This window comes from Nuphar pumila, chromosome 6, assembly GCF_984573655.1.
Source record: "Nuphar pumila chromosome 6, dmNupPumi1.hap1.1, whole genome shotgun sequence".
Taxonomy (NCBI): domain Eukaryota; kingdom Viridiplantae; phylum Streptophyta; class Magnoliopsida; order Nymphaeales; family Nymphaeaceae; genus Nuphar; species Nuphar pumila.
Genome location: NC_143254.1, coordinates 36,238,115 through 36,260,242, shown reverse-complemented (window position 1 = coordinate 36,260,242; position 22,128 = coordinate 36,238,115). Strand labels below are relative to the sequence as shown.

The 22,128-nt window shown below is 38.3% G+C and overlaps 1 protein-coding gene across 4 annotated transcripts; it reads right to left on the bottom strand.

Annotated features, from left to right (window-relative positions):
• Positions 1–14,445: 14,445 nt before the first annotated feature.
• Positions 14,446–20,449, bottom strand: LOC149834636 (indole-3-acetic acid-amido synthetase GH3.10-like). Of its 4 annotated transcripts, XM_090010224.1 has the most exons (5): positions 19,937–20,448; positions 19,469–19,570; positions 18,496–19,310; positions 15,200–15,430; positions 14,933–15,033 (listed from the first exon to the last, which is right to left on the bottom strand). In XM_090010224.1, the coding sequence occupies exons 1-5, from the start codon at positions 20,242–20,244 to the stop codon at positions 15,023–15,025; spliced, it is 1,467 nt and encodes a 488-aa protein (XP_089866350.1). In that variant the 5' UTR covers positions 20,245–20,448; the 3' UTR covers positions 14,933–15,022. The 4 variants fall into 4 exon arrangements, with proteins under 4 accessions (XP_089866347.1, XP_089866349.1, XP_089866348.1 ...); XM_090010221.1 differs by having other exon boundaries at positions 14,446–15,430; positions 19,937–20,447; XM_090010223.1 differs by lacking the exon at positions 15,200–15,430 and having other exon boundaries at positions 14,446–15,115; positions 19,937–20,446.
• Between the last annotated feature and the right edge of the window lie 1,679 nt (positions 20,450–22,128).

The following is a 22,128-nucleotide window of genomic DNA, read 5'->3' as shown; positions in this document are numbered from 1 at the left end:
CATTTATTTTATAACTTTTATTAACGATTTCACAAAATATGCTTACGTCTATCTCATAAAAACAAAAGACGAATCATTTAAAAAATTTAAGATTTTTAAAGCAAAGGTTTAAAACTTTCATAATTACAAAATAAAGCCTTTTAGATCTGATAGAGGTGGTGAATATCTTTCAAATGAGTTTATTGAATTTTGTGAGGTTCATGGAATACATAGACAAAATACTGGTCTATTAGGTGGGAGTAGGTACTCCGGGAGCACCCTATCATTACCATTGATTATATATGGTATCATTAAGAACTAATTGCAAATATGCTCTCAGATTCTTGCAATGTCAGTTTACGATTATAAGAAGCACGACAATTTGCATCAAATGGTAGAGGTTTACTCATTTGAAGCTGAAAGGACACAGTATCTTAGGTCTTTTCTTTTTTCTTTTTTCCCTCGGCCAAGGGAAAAGCCCATTCACGAACCACAAATTAGCAAGCCTCCAGTTGGTAAAATTCTTGAGGTCCCTCCTGCTCATCAAGGAGCATACCCAGCTTTGAACTTGCAGCAGAGGACATCCCCCGTAGGTTTTGAACCATTGTTGTCCCATGTCAGGTGAATAACAAGGTCGCAATAGTTAGCAATATGTGAAACGCCAAAAATTCATTAATTACTGCATACATTCTCACATTAAAAAGGACAATTGATAAAAAAAGACATAAGAAATGAGTCACAAAATTTGGTTTTAATTTTATAAAACGGGTTAAAAAAACAAACATATATATGAGATTTTTCTATGAAAAACAAGTTGGGATATAGAGGCAATGAGAATCACATTCAAGAATCATTATGATCTGAACCCAAGATCCGATCCAATTGGATCTATAATTGAGTTTTTTTAAAAGTATTTTGCCAAAATATAAATTTTCATGTTTTAAACACTTAGCTCAGAAGAATGCACTTTTTGCCTATTTTTTGGAAAAGAAGTTTCAGTTGTTTTTTTCATTCTCAAAGTTTTATTGAAATGAACATGTTTTAAACAGAGTTTTGCTAACTTTTCTCAAGATTTTCCTGGTTCACAGTTTAAATTGGTAAATCCTGTAGAGGTGAAATTGCACATATGTGCACAATCCTAACTACATATGTAGCATAGGCCCCAGGGGCAGGGATCTTAACCTCGGAGTTTTACGCAGCTGGCACAGTGACCGTAGGTTTGGCAAGATGAGCCACCATCACCATGTCTTAGTGCCGAGTGTGGTTTCTTCGGGTTATAAATTAAAAAAAACAAAATATGTGCAAAAAAATTTACACTGCAACAGGTGATACAAGAAAAAACAATTTTGTTGATTGCTATGTATGTGCAATAAAAGTTAACCTGGTTTAACACTTGGATGGGGTTAACTAAATCTCATATCCATCATGTGCAATAAGAAAGATTTTTTTGGACAGAGTGGGGTTAGGCAGACCCCTACCAGTTATACATACAACCATACCATTTTGGTGCAACAAGAAAGAATTGAGAACAGGTGCAATGTGATTGTATACTTCTGTGCTGCTGCACCTAATCACCCATTATCTTCTGTTCGGCTCCACAGCTGACAGGCTTTATCTCAAAGATGGTGGGTGATCAGGTGAAGCAGCACACTAAAAGTGTGGAATCACATTGCACCTGATCCTCCCTCAATAAGAATTAGTGTCTTATAATGACTCACCTGCTTAATTTGTTGTACTTGTAAAAAAGTATGTGATCAAAGTTTCTTCTTGATTTTTTTTTTTATAATGAGTATAAACCACCATTATGGTTCAGATGTCCTGTTATGGGCTGAGATGTCCCATGTTGATCGTGGCCTTGTTGCATTGTCTGCAGTGTAAAACTTCATGAGTACTCTCTTTTGCCCATCGGACATAGTTTGAAACCTATGGGTGGTGTTCCTTACCATATATTCGATCGAAGCTGGGTGTACTCCTCGAACACGGATCCCATTATTTGAAATAGGATGGGTTCCATCCTACATTCAATCCTAGCCATCGAGCAGAACCATCTAGCCGTTGATTGGATGACTAAGATTGAATGTAGATACTCCTCAGTGGGAGGGAGAACCTCAAGTACCAATGAGGCCAATCAATGTGCTATTGGTGATTGGGGGGTGGGGGGTTCCTTGGATTATCTCTCCCCCCCCCCCCCCAAAAAAAAAAAAAAAAACCCTACAGTAAGCGACAAAATCCTGAGTATTTTGCTATTTGGCCATATACTTTTCCCTATTCAACTGAAATGGGTTCCATCCTACATTCAATCCTAACCATCTGGCTGAAAGATCTAGCCATTGATTGGATGGCTAAGAATGAATGTAGATACTCTTCGGTGGGAGGGAGAACCACAAGAGTTTTACCAATCTGAGCTATTGGTGATTGGGGAGGGGGGTGCGCGACTATCTAAAAAAAAGAAACCCCTACAGTAAGCGCGAGAAATTCCTAAGTATGAAACTCGTGATGTCCTTCAACTTGAAGCCCTTAAGCCGACCCACCTAGCCATGTGTGGGGCCCAATTGTGACCAAGCCTTTTATTGTTATTTGGCCATATACTTTCCCCTATTCAACTGAAATGGGTTTCATCCTACATTCAATCCTAACCATCCAGCAGAATGATCTAGCCGTTGATTGGATGGCTAAGAATGAATGTAGATACTCGTCGGTGGGAGGGAGAACCTCAAGGGTTTTACCAATCTGAGGCCAATCAATGTGCGATTGGTGATGGGGGTTCCTTGGATTATCTCAAAAAAAAAAAAAAAAAATAGAAACCCCAAGCAACAAAATCGTGAGTATGAAACTCGTGATGTCCTTCAACTTGAACCCCTTAAGCCGACCCACCTAGCCATGTGTGGGGCCCAATTGTGACCAAGCCTTTTATTGTTATTTGGCCATATACTTTCCCCTATTCAACTGCAAACCGTATTTTCTTGGCATCATTTGGAAAGGGGACCAAGTTCACGAACTCAGTGTGTTAAACGTGTTGGGTTTATCCACCAGCCCCCATGCAAGGGTAATCCCACAATGGGCATTTATCATTTATAATCTTTAAATGAAAGGTGTAAGCTGCATCTGATTGTTGTATCATCTTATTAGGGTAACCCCAGAATGGGCATCTGCACCAAATTCTTACACAAAAGGCATTCTTCCTTCTCTCACATTTAATGCTATGGTGCTCCAGGAGTACCACATACTATAAATCATGGTTGTAGGTTGTATCTTCTCAATTAAACCTTATAGATGTACTCAACATAGTTTATTTCATAAAAATCATGCTTTGGATCATGTTTGGTTGGACATAAAAGAAGGATTTTTTAGGTCATGAAATTTGGATACATTGTGAGCCATTGATTTTTTAAAGGTCTTAAAAAACATACATATATGCTATATAACACATATAACACATGATCCAAAACTTGTTTTCTACTAAATAATGCTTATAGATCATATTTATAGGGTCAGATCAACTTAAAAAGTTAGAAATTTGACAATCTAAAGCTTCTATTAGGTGGGAGTAGGTACTCCTGGAGCACCCTATCATTACCATTGATTATATATGACATCATTTAAAATAAGATGGATTCCATCCTATATTCAATCCTAGTCATCCAGCAGAACCATCTAGCCGTTGATTAGATACTCGTCGGTGGGAGGGAGAACCTCAAGGGTTTTACCAATCTGAGGCCAATCAATGTGCGATTGGGGGAGGGGGCTTCCTTGGATTATCTCCAAAAATAAAAATAAAATGAACCCCTACAGTAAGCGACAAAATTCTGAGTATGAAACTGGTGATGTCCTTCAACTTGAACCCCTTAAGCCGACCCACCTAGCCTTATGTGTGGGCCGGGGCCCAATTGTAACCAAGGCTTTTATTGTTATTTGGCCATATACAGGGGCGTAGCTAGGGGGGGGGGCAGGACTGGGCTGTAGCCCAGTCCTGCCTCCCCAAACAGTTATTTTTTTTTTTTTAAAAGCCCAGTCCTAGCCCTGCCCTGATTTCATATGAAATAGATTTTTATCCAATTTTTAGCCCAGCCCTGACTGCAGCAAATAGTTTGATTTGTCCATATGAAATAGATTTTTATTAATAATTGTAGCCATTTTTTATTTTATCTCAAAATTTTTTTTTTTCGGGGGTGCTGCCCCCGAACCCCCGACTATCACACAAATACATTTTTCTTTCTACACCCCTGTTTGCCCCCCCCCCCCCCCCCCTCACATGAATCCTAGCTACGCCCCTGGCCATATACCTTCCCCTATTCATCTTAAAAGAGTATTTTTTCTTGGCATCATTTGGAACGTGACCAAGTTCACCAACTCAGTGCGTTAAACCTGTTGGGTTTATCCACCAGCCCCCCATGCATATATAATAAAGGCACACTCATTCAAATCCTTACACCCCAATGAAATATGTGGTCATAGATTTTTTTTTTTTGTTATTTGGTCGTTATCTACCCAATGAAGAGTTACTTTCAGGGCTGCAACTTGCTTGCCACTACTTGAAATGTGACCAAGTTCACGAACTTGGGCGTTTTCTTATATTAAAAGCACGTGTTGGGTTTATTAATTAACAAGCCCCCATGCACGTACAATTCAAACGCGCCAAATCTGGGTTTCATGAACTTGGTCACGTTTCTTACGATGCCAATTAAGATTTTCATGTAGGAAAAATGTACGGGACAGTGACACATATCACAAGATCTCTTTAGATCTCGCAAGGATGATATATTCTTAAAAGTTAAAAATGTTAATTACGTAACATATTTTGAAAATACCATGATCTTATTGTTTAAATGTGAAAAATATCTCGATTTTATTGTACACTTGCGTACTGTTTATTATATTTTGCACACATTTTTTTTCAAGTCTTAATCTTTTTTTTCTTCAGTTAACTTTTTAAATCTACTTGTTTAACCAAGAAATTTCTAAAGAACATGTTAAAAACAAACAAACATTTTTGAAAATCTTTTCGGAATTTCATCGCCAGTAACTCGCCCTTTTTAACTTTCACTGTGAAAGAGAGAATGCTGAGAATATCACGTTAAGCAGCACCTTTATAACCATCCAAGTTCCATTTTGAAAACCATGAAAGGGCTAGCATGGGCCCCAACAACTTAAAATCTCCGGCTGCAATGTTACAGCTTTGCCATTTCAGCTTGCAATGTTTGATGGTGGCTGCATTTTTTACCAAAAATCTACACAGTTAGGTTGCAGCAAGGTACCAAAGTGAAGACTACTAATTTTTATGAAGTTTTAGATAAGACTAGTACGTGAAGAAAGTTTTGAATATGAATCGTGTTAGAAATTTCCTAATGGCAACAACTTCACTTTTGGGATACAACCAAGACTGTACCTTCTCGTGCAATACTAACCACCCTGTCATTGGGTAAACAAGTCACCATGATATCTTGAAGAGAAACTAGGGGAAAAAGAAAAATACAAGGGAAAAGAAACTCACTCAGCCTTGCTTATTGGAAACTCCACCTTCTTTTAGACCATAAAAACATTTGGGGGTGTTAGACCAAGTGCAAAATAATTCACTCATCATGGGTGGCCATAGCCCTAACATGAATGCCATGTGTCACTAACCATCCCAACGTGTTTACACATTGAGGCCAACAGAAGGTTAGGTATTCCCTCCTAAAAATGTCGCAACTCCAAGAAATGTTGCAAAGGAAAGTTGCAACTCGAATAAAGGTTGCAACTAATAATAAGGGGCAACACAAATGAAGATCACAATTAATAAGGTCGCAAAAGAAAATCACATATAATAAGGAAGGTCTCAAATAATGAGGAATGTTGCAAAGGAAAAACACATAAAAAGGAAGGTCGCAAAAAATCTTTGACTATCTTGGTAAGTAACAAATCGTTTTACAAGGTACACAATTATCCAAAAAGATATGTTAAAGTTAGATCAAGTCCAAGACCCAGACCGGGACCAGACCAAATCAAACTAAACTGAATCTGAATCTTAATCCAAATCTAAAATCAAATTCAAATTAATATTTAATATTTAAAGTTCAAAGAAAGGTCACAACTTATAAAGGAAAGTAACAACTAATAATGTAATGCCCAAAAAATTTCAACTCGAAATTAGTAAAAATTTTCAACTGTTTTTTTTTTTTTAAATACAATCTAACTCGAATGAGATGATCAATATGCAACAAAAATAATTTTGGTTTTTGAATTGGACAACCCTGCACGGGTTATAGAACTAACAATACTCAACTAGACTGGATCCAATTCCTATTCAGACTTGGATCCAAGTCCGTATACTAAAGATTCCATCGAGAATCTAACTCTACAAGAATTAAAATAAAAGCATTATCATACCAACTTAAATCATGATGCAACATTAATCAACTAAATAAAACATGTTCATACATATGAGTCAAAAATTGTCTCAGTCTAACTAAGATAATATCCTAGGATCGTTAGAAAGATAGAAATATGGTCCACTAGCTTTGCCCCTTTATTACGCTACCACACTGTAAATCATTCATCACCTGTATCCCCATAAAACGAGGTCAAACACTTTCGAGCAGGTAAGATAATACTACAGACATAAAGATTGCACAATTCTAGAACATTCATCATAATCATGATATCACAATTCAATAATTTGACATAATCATGATATAATTAATGTAAAATACATAACAAACATGTATCTCAACATTAATGTAAATAATAACCATGTATCTTAATATCAATGCAATTAGCAAACATGCATCTCAACATTAATGTAGTAGCAAACATGTATCTCAACGTCAATGCAATTAGCAAACATGTATCTCAACATTAGAGAATAACTAACATTCATGTGTGAATGCAAAATCTTATTTTTTTAATTAACTGATTTATCATTTCATGTACCTCGATCCATGAGGCAAATCAGAATTTAGTAGCCCAAGTACCCTTCTATGGCAATAGTTATGTCATGATGCTGTTATATGCACTCGAACTCATTCTATATGGCTCTAGCGTCTTTATCCCATATGAGCACTTTATCGATGAAGGCGAGCATAACAAGTCAAAAGTGTAGATGTATGCATGTATTATTTGAAGGATGTTGTTTCCTTGAGCACCCCATGGGTTCTTATCAGACCCGAGCTCGTACATGATCTCTCAACCAGTTCAACCTGGCTCACATAAATTCTATTATTAAATTAACAACCATATTATCCACACGAGGGGTCGACTCCTGTTCTGCAAGAGTTGACTCCTTGATAAGACAAAACATCAAAAACTGTGAATTTTTTTGAGGAACACAATCCGATAAAAAAGCAATTGTTGAACCAAGCTTCCGAACAAAAATTTCAAACATTGCAGACCTTTAAAAACCACTGCACACATTTCAAATTGATCTATGTCACGTTTTTGAAAGAAATTGCAGCAAGAACTAGCATGATTTAAGAACCACATCCCGTAAAAAAGAAAATGCAGTAGGATTAAGAATAACATGCTGAAAAATAAACTGAATGGCACAACAACATTTAGTATCACAACAGATTGTGAATGACAATAATACACATGCAGCCTGAAAAAGGTAACAAGAATGTTTGTAAGTAAACTAAACATAGTATGAACTACATGCTGGTAAAAAGTATTCTAGATGAAGAAATCTTTATGATGGTATATGATCTTACCTTGCAAGAACAAAAACATTAAAAAACCCCTTCAAATCTATGTAGATAAGAGTTTAAATGCACCATTCTTTACACTATATTTGTTAAAGGTGTGGTTTCCTTAAGAACAATAGGTAGGGAGATAGAGGAAGGAGAAGAGAGAAGACAAAAGAGAAAACCCCTTAGCAAAAAATATGAGAATGGGAATCCCCCTTCTCAAAGGACGTGTTTTTAAAATGTGATGGCTCGGGATGAAGGAGATGGATGGCTGAGAGAGAATAAAGGGAGATGGAGGGTTGACCCTCAGTCCCTTTCTCTTATTTTCAAAACCTCTTTCATATTTTTCACAAAAATGGAAAGGTTAAACAAAAGAAGAAAGAAACGTAAAAGAGGCTATTTTGGGTTTGTCTTGAAAGCAAGCATGGGCCACATATGATATAGTGGGCTTCAAAAAAGATGAGATGGGGTGTCTCCATCAAGTGGACCTCATTATCATCCCTCCTAATTTTAAAAAATCTCATAGTTTCATCCTTGGAACTCAAACTGGTTTGGTCTCACTTCGGTTGGGTCCAATCCAAACCAATGTGGATCCAAACCCAAAAGAATATACATATTTTATTTAGTATATGTTAACCAATTTTACCTTAGGTTAGATTAAAAAACAATTACATTTATAAATCAAATGTAATAATTTACTTAATACCTTAAGCATAATTTACATCAAATGCTTGTCAATTAATAATAAATTACTAATTAATTATAATTAGTGAATAAATGCTTAGTATTTAACCAATAAATATTAATAAATGCTAATAAATCCTAATTAGAAAAATAAACACCAAGTCGCCAATATTGTCATTTAAATAAGTTTTCTTTATATTGATTAGAATTTTAATTTTTTTTTTGCAGATCTTGCAAATAATAAGGTGCATCACAAATAGTAAGGAAGGTCACAAATAATGAGGAAGGTTGCAAAAGAAAATTGCATATAACAAGGATGGTCACAAAAAATCTGTGACTAGTATAAAATTGTCCAAAAAGATAGGTAGATCGAGACTGAACTGAATCTAAATCCAAAGCCAAAGTCAAATCCAAATCTAAATTAATAATTAATAATTAATAATTAATATTTAATGTTCAAAGTTTATTTAAAAGTGAGGGCCCTTCTTTTTTTTTCGTTTGGGGTGGAGGGAAAAGTTGAAATTTGTGGAACTGGCATGGCATTTCCCGACGCCGGTTCCACGATTCGACTACCACCATCGGGAGGTGGTAGTTGGCAAATCCCATGCCGACTCCACTCCCGACAGTATGCTTGGCTGCCTCCAACGCCCTCCCCACCTACTATATTAACTCCCTTTCCTTTCGTTCTGTGGTCGCGAGGCTCAGATCGCCCTCGCTGTTTGTCTCTCCCTCCACCACCCCCCTAATTAACTCACCTCTTCCTCCCCTCAAGATATCATCCTCTTGGTGATCGTGGTGGTGGCGGTGGTATCATTGGTGGGGCTTTAGTTGCTTCTCTTGGTTGTAGTTGGTGAGCTCCAGATTTGTCACCATTGCCATTCTCATTCTTCCTCTCTTCCCACTAACCCTTAATTAACTCACATCTCCCTCTCCTCAAGATATCAACTTCTTGGTGATCATTGGTGGGGCTTTAGCTGCTTCTCTTGGTGGTAGTCGGTGAGCTCTAGATTTGTCGTCGTTGCCATTCTCGTTCTTTCCCTCTTCAATGAATTGAGGTTTTCTCTTTCTACCACTTGTCAGTCTTCTAAGGCATAAACCCAAGTCGCTGGTGGTTTCGGACCGACCATCGTGTTTGTCACCAATTGCATCTAAAATTGCTTGCTCAAGTTGCAATCACATAGAAAAAGGGAAATTAATTTCGTCGTTGAGTGTTTCCTATGCCAGTGGGTATGTGTTCTTGGTTAAGTCTATTTGGGTTCAATTTGGAAGCGAATTTTCAAATGCTTCTTGAGAGAATCAGATTTTTCTAACAGATGGTGAGTATCTTGAGGCATGTTGCTTGATATTGTTTTTTTTCATTAATATTAGAATGTGACTTTTGGTGACGATGATTTTGGCCTCGCGACAATTGGATATTTTTTGTTGTATTTTTGTTTTATGTTTTTCACTACAAGAAATCTGCGAATTAACGACAAACGTAATCCGTCGCTGAACAATTTAGCGAAGGATAACTTTCATCACAATTTTCTAGTCGCTAATTAGCGACAGAACATATCTGTCGCTACTTTCATCGTTAATTTGCAATGGATTAACGAATGCCATTATCTGTCGCGAGGCCGTCGCTAATCCGCAGAGATTTGGTTTTGCGACAGATACACATCTGTCGCTAATTCTATCACTATTGTAGCGATGGAATTGCGATGGATTGCAATCCATCACAAAACATCGACCAATTCAGTTTTGTGATGGATAAATATTTGTCTCTAATTCATCGCTAAATTGAAGGTCGATACTAATTAACAACGGATAATATCCATCGCTAATCCATCGTAAAAATAAAAAAAAAAAAATTTTGAAATATAAATGTCGAGAAAAAATTTCTCGTTATACAATTTATATATCCTGTGTATAAAAAATAAAGTACACATAAAAAATACATATACAAAGCAGGTGAAACAAATTTAACACAAGTTACAAGGGGAAAAAATTTATCGATCCACTATAATCCTCGCCAAGTTCTAATTATTTAAAAGTAAACATATACAAAGAGTTTCGTTTGAAACAACAAGAAGGTGCAACAAATTCAACATATGAATCTAATCATTGCCAAGATTCAGAGCATCATCCTCTTCATTGTCTCGATCAGCTCCTTCATCCATGCCTCCATCAGCTCCTCTACACTGATTATCTCTAGCATCCTACAAGAGAACCAAAAGGTTAGTATTGATAAACAAAATATAATGAAATAAATTATATGCAATGCACCTAATCTAAGGCAATCAAAGTAACATAGATGAATGACACATAGACTAGCAATACATTGAATGACATTAACAGAATTCATATATGTGTTCTAAGGCTGACAAAAAAATTCATAGTGATTCAATCATGCAGATATGTGTTCTAAGGTTGTCAAAAAAATGTCATAGTGATTCAAGCATGTATATATGGTTTATAAGACTGTCAAATAAATGTGTTATGTATCACAATCATGCATATATGTGTTATAAGGCAGTAAAAAAACTTTCATAGTGATGAAATCATGCTTATATGTGTTCTAAGGTTGTCAAAAAACTTTCATAGTGATTCAATCATGCATATATGTGTTATAAGATAGTCAAACAATTTCATAGTGATGAAATCATGCTTATATATGTGTTCTAAGGTTGTCAAAAAACTTTTATAGTGATTCAATCATGCATATATGTGTTATAAGGCAGTCAAAAAACTTTCATAGTGATGAAATCATGCTTATATGCGTTATAAGATTATCAAAAACTTTCATAGTGATTCAATCATGCAAATATGCGTTATAAGGCAATCAAACAATTTTATATTGATGAAATCATGCTTATATATGTGTTCTAAGGTTGTAAAAAAACTTTCATAGTGATTCAATCATGCATATATGTGTTATAAGGCAGTAAAAAAACTTTCATACTGATGAAATCATGCCCATATGTGATAAAATCATGCATAGGCTAGCTTGAAATCTAACGACATGAAACAAATGATATGAAACTTTCATACCTGACGGGCACCTGCAGACGAAGTTCTCCTGTCCCAAAAAAAGTTGCACAACTCATTACAAACAATGTGGGAAATGACTTCATGTAAAAAGTCACGCATTGTATCCTTAACAAGTCGCCGTACACTATCCTAAGAATTAACAGGGTCAATCGGACGCTGAGAGTTGATGCTGGTGGGAGAACTCTGAGAGCCCTGGCTAGAGCAGGCCACAACTAGTGTGGTGTTCATATTACTCCCAAACCCGAACACACGACTTTTTTTTGGTTCACTGGTTGCAGTCACCCGTGCTGCAGGATAAAAAAGCAGATGCTGAGTGAAGTCATCGCCATATCGCTCTACCATCTGTTGCTCGCATGACTCCTACAAAGTAATGATTACAATATGGATTAATAATTAACAATTACAATGTTCATGGTAACTTGTCTATTACAATATTTATTAATACAATAAATGCATACCGTTGTCGCTCTCACCTTCTCTAATATGAACTCTCCAGTGCTCTTACGTTTATGTGTTTCAACAAACACGTCTTTGTAAGACACAATGCCTCCTTTTTCTGTTTTCTGTGAGGTTAAATGCTAAAAAAAATAATTAAAAAGTATGCAACAATACTTATAAATTTGACAATATATATATTGATGAGTTACCATTTTCTTATGGTGGCTCCCAAAAGTCCTATATCCACCTGTGTGTAGATGAACATCAGGCATCTTCACTCGGTTTTGTACAGCCTTTGCTGAGCAGTTTCAAAATTCATGGCCCGCCCACTTGTCGCACATTGCATCCCAATAATCTGACCAGATAGTAGGAGGACCATGCCCCTTCCACTACAGTGGATCATCTATCCCACCAGATGTTTTTATTGCTGCAGTCTTCATATTCTACAGCATGTTTGTAAATCGACTGTCAGTCAGCTTTTGCCACACCCGCTTCGCATCCTCCTCCTTCTTCGCAGTCGCGAAGCAATTTGAAGCCTACAAATAATTTCAGAAAGTTAGTACACATGACTATAACAAAAAATTAAATATGAAACACATTAGCTATGATGCATGCATTGATAACTTAATATTTTCATGTGCAAAACCATCACATCATATTTACACTCATCACAAGGATATTTAGAATGATGAAATCACATTCATAACACAATACATTTATTTGAAACATGTTTTCATGATACAATTTCACATGGAAGGCGTAATCAAATTGAAAATAACTTCATGCAAGCATGGATAAAATCACATCAAACATCACAATACAATCACTCATTCATACCACAACAATGTCAAAATGTACCGGTAGCAAACACACTTCAATATCCCGCTAACTACTACCATGACTGGCATGAAATCTGAACTCCAAAAATAAGAACACTTCTATTTTCATACATTCAAATCATGCTCAGCATGATCTTCAAACTCCAACAAAGCAGTCCTAGATATCCATAACTAAGTGAGTGTGTGAACAAAAAAATGTTGCATCTAAGAAAGTAAATAACCTATGATGCGCCTGCATCACTTACTCACTATAGATATTTACCCGATTTGCATGCTTTTGCCTTTGCATTTTTTTTCTTTCTTTTTGCATGGCATTTTTAGCCACATGCAATGCTTAGCACTATGCATCATGCAATTAGCTCAGCTACGCACCTGCAAGCACAAATATACAAATGGAAGATTGGTATGCGATGCCTTTTTTATGGGTGTGTCGTTGGTTAAAATATTGGCTCACGACACGATGCGGTGAGACAAGCGATAGATTACCATAGCCGTGCACTCTGTGTGCGGTGGATTGCCATAGCTCGCATGAAGCGTCAGAAGTTTTCTGGAACTGTAAAGGCGATTTCTCATCTCAGCTTAGCGACCCCAAGTCAGGTATGGCCACCTGCTAAGTTTAAGCATATCAATAAGTGGAGGAAAAGAAACTTACAAGGATTCCTCTAGTAACGGTGAGCGAACCGGGAATAGCCCAGCTTGAGAATCGGTAGGCTTCGCCTTCCGAACTGTAGTCTGTAGAAGCGTCTTGAGCGATAGACTGGACCAAAGTCACCTAAAAGGGGGCGCCAGAGAGGGTGAGAGCCCCGTCGTGTCCGGACCATGTCGCTCCATGAGACACTGTCAACAAGTCAGGTTGTTTGGGAATGCAGCCGACGACGGTGAGGGTGAGAGCTCTGTCGTGTCAATACGATGCTCACCGATGACGGCGGGTCGGGAAAGGCGACGAGAGGGAGAGTGCGTGGGGGTCGTCAACGACGGCACACGATAGAGAGAGATGGAGTGAGGGAAGAAGGAGGAGGTGAAGGAGAGGGCAACGAGCGTCGAACGATGGGCGACAGGATGAAACAGAAAGAGAAAAGAAAGGGCCTCGCATTAGGGTTTTACGAGAAATTTAGCGACAAATTAGCGATAGAAAAATTCTGTTGCAAACATTATCACAAATTTGCGATGGAGAAGCGACGAAAAAATGGTGTCGCTTATCCGTCGCGAAGTTGTGATGGAGTGTGAGACGAAATTTTTTCGTCGCTAATCCATCGCAAATTTACGACGGCGTTTGCGACGAAATTGTTTCGTCGCAAATTTCGTAACTAATTGCAATTTTAGGGACATATAGTTTTCTTTCGCTAATCCGTCACAACTTTGCAATGGATTATTTTCGTCGCTAAATAACGTTTTTCTTGTAGTGTTTTTTGATATTTCATTTCTAAAAATCTATTTTTTTTCTGTTTTTTTGTTTTATTTTTTTTATTTTATGTATTTTTGATATTTCATTTTAGAAAATCTTTTTTTTTGTTATTTTGATATTTTATTTTTGAAAATCTAATTTTTTCTATTTTCTGTTTTCTATTTTTTGTTTTTTTTTTCTGAGCTTTTAGCCTCTCAAAAAAGGAAAATACCATATTTTCATGTGTTTGGAAACTAGTATTTGAATAGGCAACTATGAAATTCACACATCCAAGTGCTTTCTTAGCTACCATGGATTTCAAACAAGCCCTAATACCCTATAAGTTAACTCTCCTCATTTTAAACTCAAGAAGTTTTTAAAAAATGATCAATATGTAACTAAATTTTTTTGTTTATATACTGTCAAACAACTAGGCAATAAAATAAGTTATTTTTCCAAAGAACTTGGTTTCAAAAATGTAATTTTGAGCCCATTAACAACTGGTACATAACATAAAGGAATAGGAAATGGGATCAACATGTGTAATACAGCTACACGTTTGTTTCAACTGTAAGCCGTGCTGCAAAACCTATCCACGATACAGCTCTCAAGGATCTGAACAAAAAACTGATTTTTGGTGCACCTAGGAGTCTTGAACTGGCTCAAAGAGACACCATCCTTCACAAAGTGGTCAAGGATCTTCCTAAACGTGCCCTTTTCCACAATGCACAGCTCAAGCGGCCCTATAGAGTGTACCTTCCGGGATATCACATAGCCAGGATCCACAAAGGACTCATCCATCCTCTTGCAGCACTCAGTCAGGAGCCCTGTGTCAGCAGCACCATGGCTGAGCTCCCAGTAGATTATATACCGCCCCGGCGACACCGAGAGGTTGGCCGTGCTGGTGAAGTCGACGAGCTCGACGCTGGTCTCATTCAGTAGTTGGCACCCCTTTGCCACAACCAACTGAAGGTCCCTCTCTGTGTTCTTGTCAATGTTGACCGTGAGAGTCAGATTCCTTCTGCAGACAAAGCTCAGTTTAGGGGATCCATTGTGGAAGCCTGATACCTGCAGCACGTCTCCTAGTCTGTACCTGTAGAGCCCTGAGAGAGAGAGAGAGAGAGAGAGAGAGAGAGAGAGAGAGAGAGAGAGAGAGAGAGAGAGAGAGAGAGAGAGCAGCCACATACGCATATCAAGTAATGAACTGGTAAGCCCCAAAGGGGGTTGGTTCCGTGCGTTGAGGCCTTGACCGCTATACGGGTGGTCAAGGTTCAATTGACATGGGCACATCCCCTCTGCCCAAGTCCATGCCCAGCACAAGTCCCGTGGACATGGATGGGTCTTAGCTTCGGAGTGTTTGGCAGGCTGAGCCAGTGCGAGCAGACCTTCCTGCCAGGTGCGGTTTCTTGGGGTATAAACTGAAAAAAGAAGAAATGAATGGGTAATACTCAGTGTAATATTGAAGTCAGCTACTCAATGTGACATAGAAGTCATTCCTCCTGGTGGGGAAGTCGTTTCATTGGAAATGAGAAGCCCTGTGGGAAAACGCGGGGCTCCCTGCACTGCAAATGGCCAGCACGTGGGCCCAGCATTTTCCCATGGGGCTGTTTGTTTCAGGCAGTTGCGAAAGGCAGATATTTTGATGAAAAAATGCTTTCCTTGACAGCCACATGGGATTGGTTGCTTGATTTGAAATTTTGAAGGCAACCAAGAAAAGATTGCCCAATTGGTTGAACAGTAGAAACAAAGGTATTGTGGAAGGCAATGAAACCAATGCAGAACTACTGGTGGTGCCTTCGCACGTGGCAGCAAATCACTGGTGGTCAATTTTTAATTAATTTCTGGAGGTGGCTGACCATCTGAATTTTATTAAATAAATGATGACATAATTAAAATAATATATATAATTTTGTTGTTAACATCTTTATGTAAAGAATTTGTAAAACAGAAGAAACACAACAGAAGAAAATTCCATCGATTTTCTAGTACTTTGTCGAATATTTAATGGATTGACCCCCTACAGTTGCGATTTCCATACTTTATCTAGTCCAAAACATGTTTTAGATCTGAGATTACAATGTTTTAATAGGTTTTCAATAAATTAAAAATTTAGACCCCATATTTCACAAACTTTTTATGATGACAAGGAGCTAGCTTTCCAAAGCATGTTTCTTAGTAGATAAAACATGTATAATTTAACATATATATATATATATATATATATATATATATATATATATATATATATATATATATATTGACAACCAAGAATTTGATTACTGAAAAACAGATCCATGCAATGGCCAATTTATGTTGCTGAAGGAGAACGGATTAGACAGTTGGGGTGTGATATTTGGATTCTCTTTTATCTCTACCTGACTCGAACATAATCAATGTCAACATAGAGCCTCCTTTTGAAGAAGGGTTACATCAGTTAGTTCGGGACTACCACTAGTCTCTGTCATCCTTACATAACTTGGTCCCACAAATCCTTTGATTTGGTAGAGCCACGTGACAGAATCAGGACCATGAACTGCATGGCCCATTCGTTCAGTCCAAAAAAATTCAAGGAAAAATGAGGGCCACTACATGGATTTGCCTGTTTAAAGCAGTCGGCAAGGATGGACAGATTAAGAGGAACTTATTTATTTCTAGACCCATCTCATATTAATCCAAATATTAGGATCACTAGAAAGGAAAAAAAAGGACCTTGTACTTATTCGGATTTGGTTCTGCCTATGGTCCACAACATTGATTCTGAAGGCTGACATATGGGCAATAAATATAAATGTGGCTGTCCCTTGATGTGATTTGTAATCCAAGGTCCCTCAGCTAAGTTGTCATATTCTAATACTGCTATATATTATATGCATGCACTGTAAGGCAGAAATATTCTACTGAAATTGAACAGTTTTTAAGTGACCAAAATGGGATTCTAAAAGCTGGAGAAAGATCGATATTGCACTGTGGAGCACAGTACAATGTCCACCAGCACACCTCTTTCTGAGGGAAGTAGATCAGGTCATGCTGAACATGAGCGTTTTTGCTCATGCCGACATCGTGGCCATCCCATTTGCATTTTAAAAAGCTAAAAAGTCAACAAAACTACGTGGCATTCATCCAAAATGCAAACAGACGGCCATGATGTCGGCATGAGCAAAAACGCTTATGTTCAGCATGACCTGATCTGCTTCCCTTTCTGAGTAGTACCAAGGGATGTAAGATAAAGATGCATTGTTAAAGGGTAGGAACATACATCAAGACAAGGAAGCAGATCAGGTCATGCTGAACATGAGCTTTTTTGCTCATGCCGACATCGTGGCCGTCTGTTTGCATTTTGGATGAATGCCACGTGGTTTTGTTGACTTTTGAGCTTTTTAAAATGCAAATCGGATGGCCACGATGTTGGCATGAGCAAAAAGTTAAAAACGCTCATGTTCAGCATGACCTGATCTGCTTCCTCAAGACAATGGATTGTCAATAACCATCTAAATAGAAACAGTAAATTTAAAGCTCGGATAGAATGAGCACTTAAGAAAAAGGATTATACACCCCCGCCTGGGTCATCCGAGTGGCATTGGGGCTAAGGAGAAGGTGCTGATCCCTTGGTCCCAGGTTGACTCCCACCAGGTATGTGGGTGAATTTAACTGGTGCGCTCTGTAAGGGCTTGGGTGTCACTGACCCCACCCAGGATTTACCTTGCAGGAGGCAAGCCCAATAAGTGACCCAGTTCTCAGCGAGGGTTCCTCATCATTAGGAATAAAAAAAAGCTAAAAAATAATAGGCAGACAATAGAGAGCCATAAGAATAGATTATTTAAGAGGGCAGTAAGCATCAAGAATCAAATCAGAAAGATATCTGTGAAACCAGCAAATGTCAATAGCGAAAACATTTTTGAGTGGAATTCGACAGAATCAACACTTGACCAATAGTGGCAATTCATGGGGTCTTTACCTGCGCAATTCATAAGGTTTTTAGCAGCAGTTGGAACTGCCACTAAATAACCCTTTTGTTGTAGGGTTGTGAGGTAAGGGAGATCAAATTCGAGTTCAGTGTGCTTTGAAGCCAAGTGAATCAATAGCAGCTCTTAAGATTAGGCCCTAGAATTTGTCACTAAGGGCATGCTTGTTTTTGTCACAGGTGAGAAAGTAGAAGCTTGAGAAAGTAGAAACTGCGATTGTTGGTCGCTTTGTGACCAACTTTCACAAGATTCAAATGAAAAGGCACCATGGACAGATTACCAGCCAGGACCTGAAAACAATGCGTGTCCCATTGCTAATTTGCTAAAAACAGCTGACCAACCTGACCAAATTAAACGTGCGTTTAAATGTTGAGGATGGTGACCCGTCCTTGGTGCCCATGGACCTTATTGGTTGTCTTTTTGTCAAGTAAAATATGGAACAAGTGTGGCTTGTGGATAATGTGTTCGCTATGGCACAGTCTCTTTTTCTAGTTTCTAACCAAGTATGGGGTCCTTCTTACCTGTGAATGTGGTGACCACAACTTCATATTCTTCACCAAGTTCCACTTGAGATATTCTTAGTGGCTGGGTTTCAATGAATTCATCCACTGCAGCAGCATTTTCACCCTTATGTCTGTGGAGAGGCAGGAACTCAAAGTAAGCAAATGTGGGGACTGCAGTGAAGGAGACAAGCTCAGGAGGAGCAGCAGGGTCTACATTCACACCAATCCAGCACTCTGTTGCCCCATAATCTGCACTAACCAAAGGTAGGTGACCAGAATAATGCCTTAGCTTATTCAAGTAAGGGAGCATGGAGCCTGTCATGATGGAGTAAATGTACTTGGCGTTAGGCCAAAGTTTTGGAATCACCCCATACCAATCCCTCGACTCCATGCATTTCTTCTCTATGGTTGATGCCAGATGTGGGTTTGGGGAGATCAACTCCAGAACTGCCTTTCTCATGATGGGTGATGTGATTCTTGGGCTTAGGCCACCCTCCCTTATGTCTCTGCATATTTCTTCCCACAGCTGCTCAAATTCCCTGAATGCCTCAACGATGGTGTAGGCAAATGTGGATGTGACAAACTCCACCTTTTCTGAAAAGAAGAGGCCTAGCAGGAGATGGCAGTATGTGAATTCCTTGTGATCTGAGCTGGAGATGACCTCAACAGGGCTGCATGTGAATGCCTTTGTTTTTTTCTGCTTTATCTGGAACTCTGCACTCTCAAAGTAGTGAGTTGTTGCTGTTCCCGCCTTCAGTCCCCCACTTGTTTTAAACCGTTTACCACTATATATGAATTCCAAAATCCTCCCGTCAGCCTTAATTGGAAAAACCCTGTACCAACCAACAAGAAAAACAAAAGCTCTCTCAATTACTTCAAGCATCATCCATAAATATGTAAAAAAAACATAAAATCCATCTATAGTAGAAAAAAAAAACTTTATTTTTAAAAACCGAAATAAAAAAAGGAAGATGTTTGGTTTAGTTCAAACCTTGATCTATATGCTGCTGCCAACCTAAACATATGAACAGTAGATTGAGCACTATGTCTAGTAAAGGGCAAATATTTGGGTCTCCCTTCTGTTGTTCCTGAACTGCAAATATTACCCAATAAAACTTTAGCCAATGTATCACATATTATATATATATATATAGAGAGAGAGAGAGAACTCATCAAAGACCACAGACATCTAGATGAGGATCGGTTGGAGGCAGAGACCCTATGAGTCAAGCGGTTAAGGTTGAACGGAACATCCAAAAAAAGTAGCATCATTTCTGGCCATCCATACGAACCACGGTAAATAACCAAACTTTTCAAATAGTCCACTTCTTTTTGCGTGTATATATATATATATATATATATATATATATATATATATATATATATATATATATATATATATATATATATATATATATAGAGAGAGAGAGAGAGAGAGAGAGAGAGAGAGAGAGATGACCTTAATGAAAGGGTTGTGATGCGCTCTTGAGTAAGGATGGGGGATGTGTCTCCATCTCCAATCCTTTGGATGTAAGGCTCATAATCTGCATGGGAGGAAAAAGGTACCAAGGAAGTAAAACATGACTCCAAGTGATGATCATCCACCTCCTCCAACTGAATGTGCCCCAGATATTTCTTGAGGTACTCCGTTCCTAAATTCTGTCGTAGTATTTGGCCAAGAGTGCTGGTCTGCACCATCTGGGCATCCCTGGTAACCTCCTCAAACCATTGTATGATATCTTCCTCATCCTCACTGTTGTTGATCATGGCTTCTCTCTCCCTTAGACACCAAAGGGAAGGTAGGTCTGTTCCAGAGAGGCTTGTGAGGTTCCTAAACAATGGGTTCTTGGCTGTTTTATGGTGTCGGGAAGGAAGAAAGAAAATGACTTAGTGGTACGACTTCATGGCTGCCACAGAAATGCTTATCTCTTTCTTAAGAATCTCTACTTTATAGGTCAGCAATATATGGGCCATGCAAAGTTGCAAAACTCAACCAACTGGCATGTTTAACCAAGAAGGGTTGTGGGGCATCTGCAGTTCAGCAAAGGGTGCCCATAAAATACATGATGCCTTAACTGGGTCTGCTAGAATTGCATGGTAGCAGCAGCAAATGCTAGTTCCGACACTTGGGGCCTCAATGGTAAGTACCACAATCCGCCTTTGCCTTTGAGTTGAAGAGTTCTTTTCTTAGCATTGATATTTGTCATTGGTTGTGATGGGAACAGGTCAAGTTGGGTCCACTTCCTCCCTGCAGCATTCCACTGCAAGGTTGGAGGCCCCAAGTACGTACATATATCTTTTCTTTGTGAATGTTCTGGTTAAATTATTGATATAGCCAGAGTCATAAATATCGGCATATTTGAAAAATATCACGATTTTGTTGCTAGATTTTTTTTCTTTTTCTTTTGATGAGGAGGAACCCTCACGGAGAACCCGACTGCTTAATGGACGCACACCCCACTGCTGAGGTAAACCTCGGGTGGGGTCACTGACTTGTTGCTAGATTTTCAAAGGCCGACATAATGCCGAAAAAAGAGGATACTTTTCAAAACATCACTTAGGCTGAAACTATCGAGTTTTTTATTGCGATATTATCAATGTAAAAATAAATTTTTTGGTTTTTTATATTAGTTATATTTTTATTTAATATTTTTGTGTGTTTTGTTAGTCCAACCTAGTGAAAAATGGATTTCAGAAAAGAGATCTCAAGCCTAGAGACATGTTCTTAAGATCGCTATCTTTAGAACTTCAATCGCCCCACTCCGGGAAGTCCGAAGAAGCGAAAAGGGATTTGTTGCGACTGAGTTCCCAGGATACAACTAGGCTTGAACCTCAAGAGAGACACTGCTTCGCAAGGACAGATGATCTCGACCACACTTGTACTCAGCAAGCCAAATCGAGAAGAAGGAAAAAGAAGATTGGAGAGTCAGAAAATTCTTGTGTTTTCAAAAGATAAAAATAGAATATATTTATAGACTTTTAGAGAGGCCAAAACATTTTGCGATAAATGAGATTAATGACCATAAATCTGACAGTTTGAAAATAGGACGAAAAGATACCTGAACAGTCACCCACCTTTGACTGTCAATCAAAGGCCTTCAAAACCGTCCAACAGTCACAATGCAACATTAACTCGATATACATGCAACTTAAAGCCTTTCAAACGACCAGATAACTCAAAATTGAAAAGTCAAAACGGACATTTGCACATCACACCGCTGCGAGCGTGCAAAGTGCAAAGTACGCCATCAAAACGCCACATTGCGCCTCAAGCGCCCTTGCGCACACACGAGCGTGCACGCGAACGGCGCGTCGGTTGCTGCACGATGCGCAGCAACGTCCGCAAGCCACCCAAAGACTCAAGGCTTACCAAAGTAAAGAATAGAGAACAAAGCCTATATTTAAACACTAGAAAAACTAATTTCTCTTAGATATGGGACTAAACCTTTTAAAGCACTTTGGTGGAAAGAAATCACCAATTTTAAAACTTTCCTAACAATTCCCCACTAGTTTTAAAATATATTTGGCTTGCATCGAAACTTATGCATCAGTGAGAGTGTCTGCATGACTTGAACCCCCATTATTTGAAAGAAAACCAAAATTAACTAAGGTGCTAAGTGGACTTACCTTGAACTTAGCTCCTTATATTGT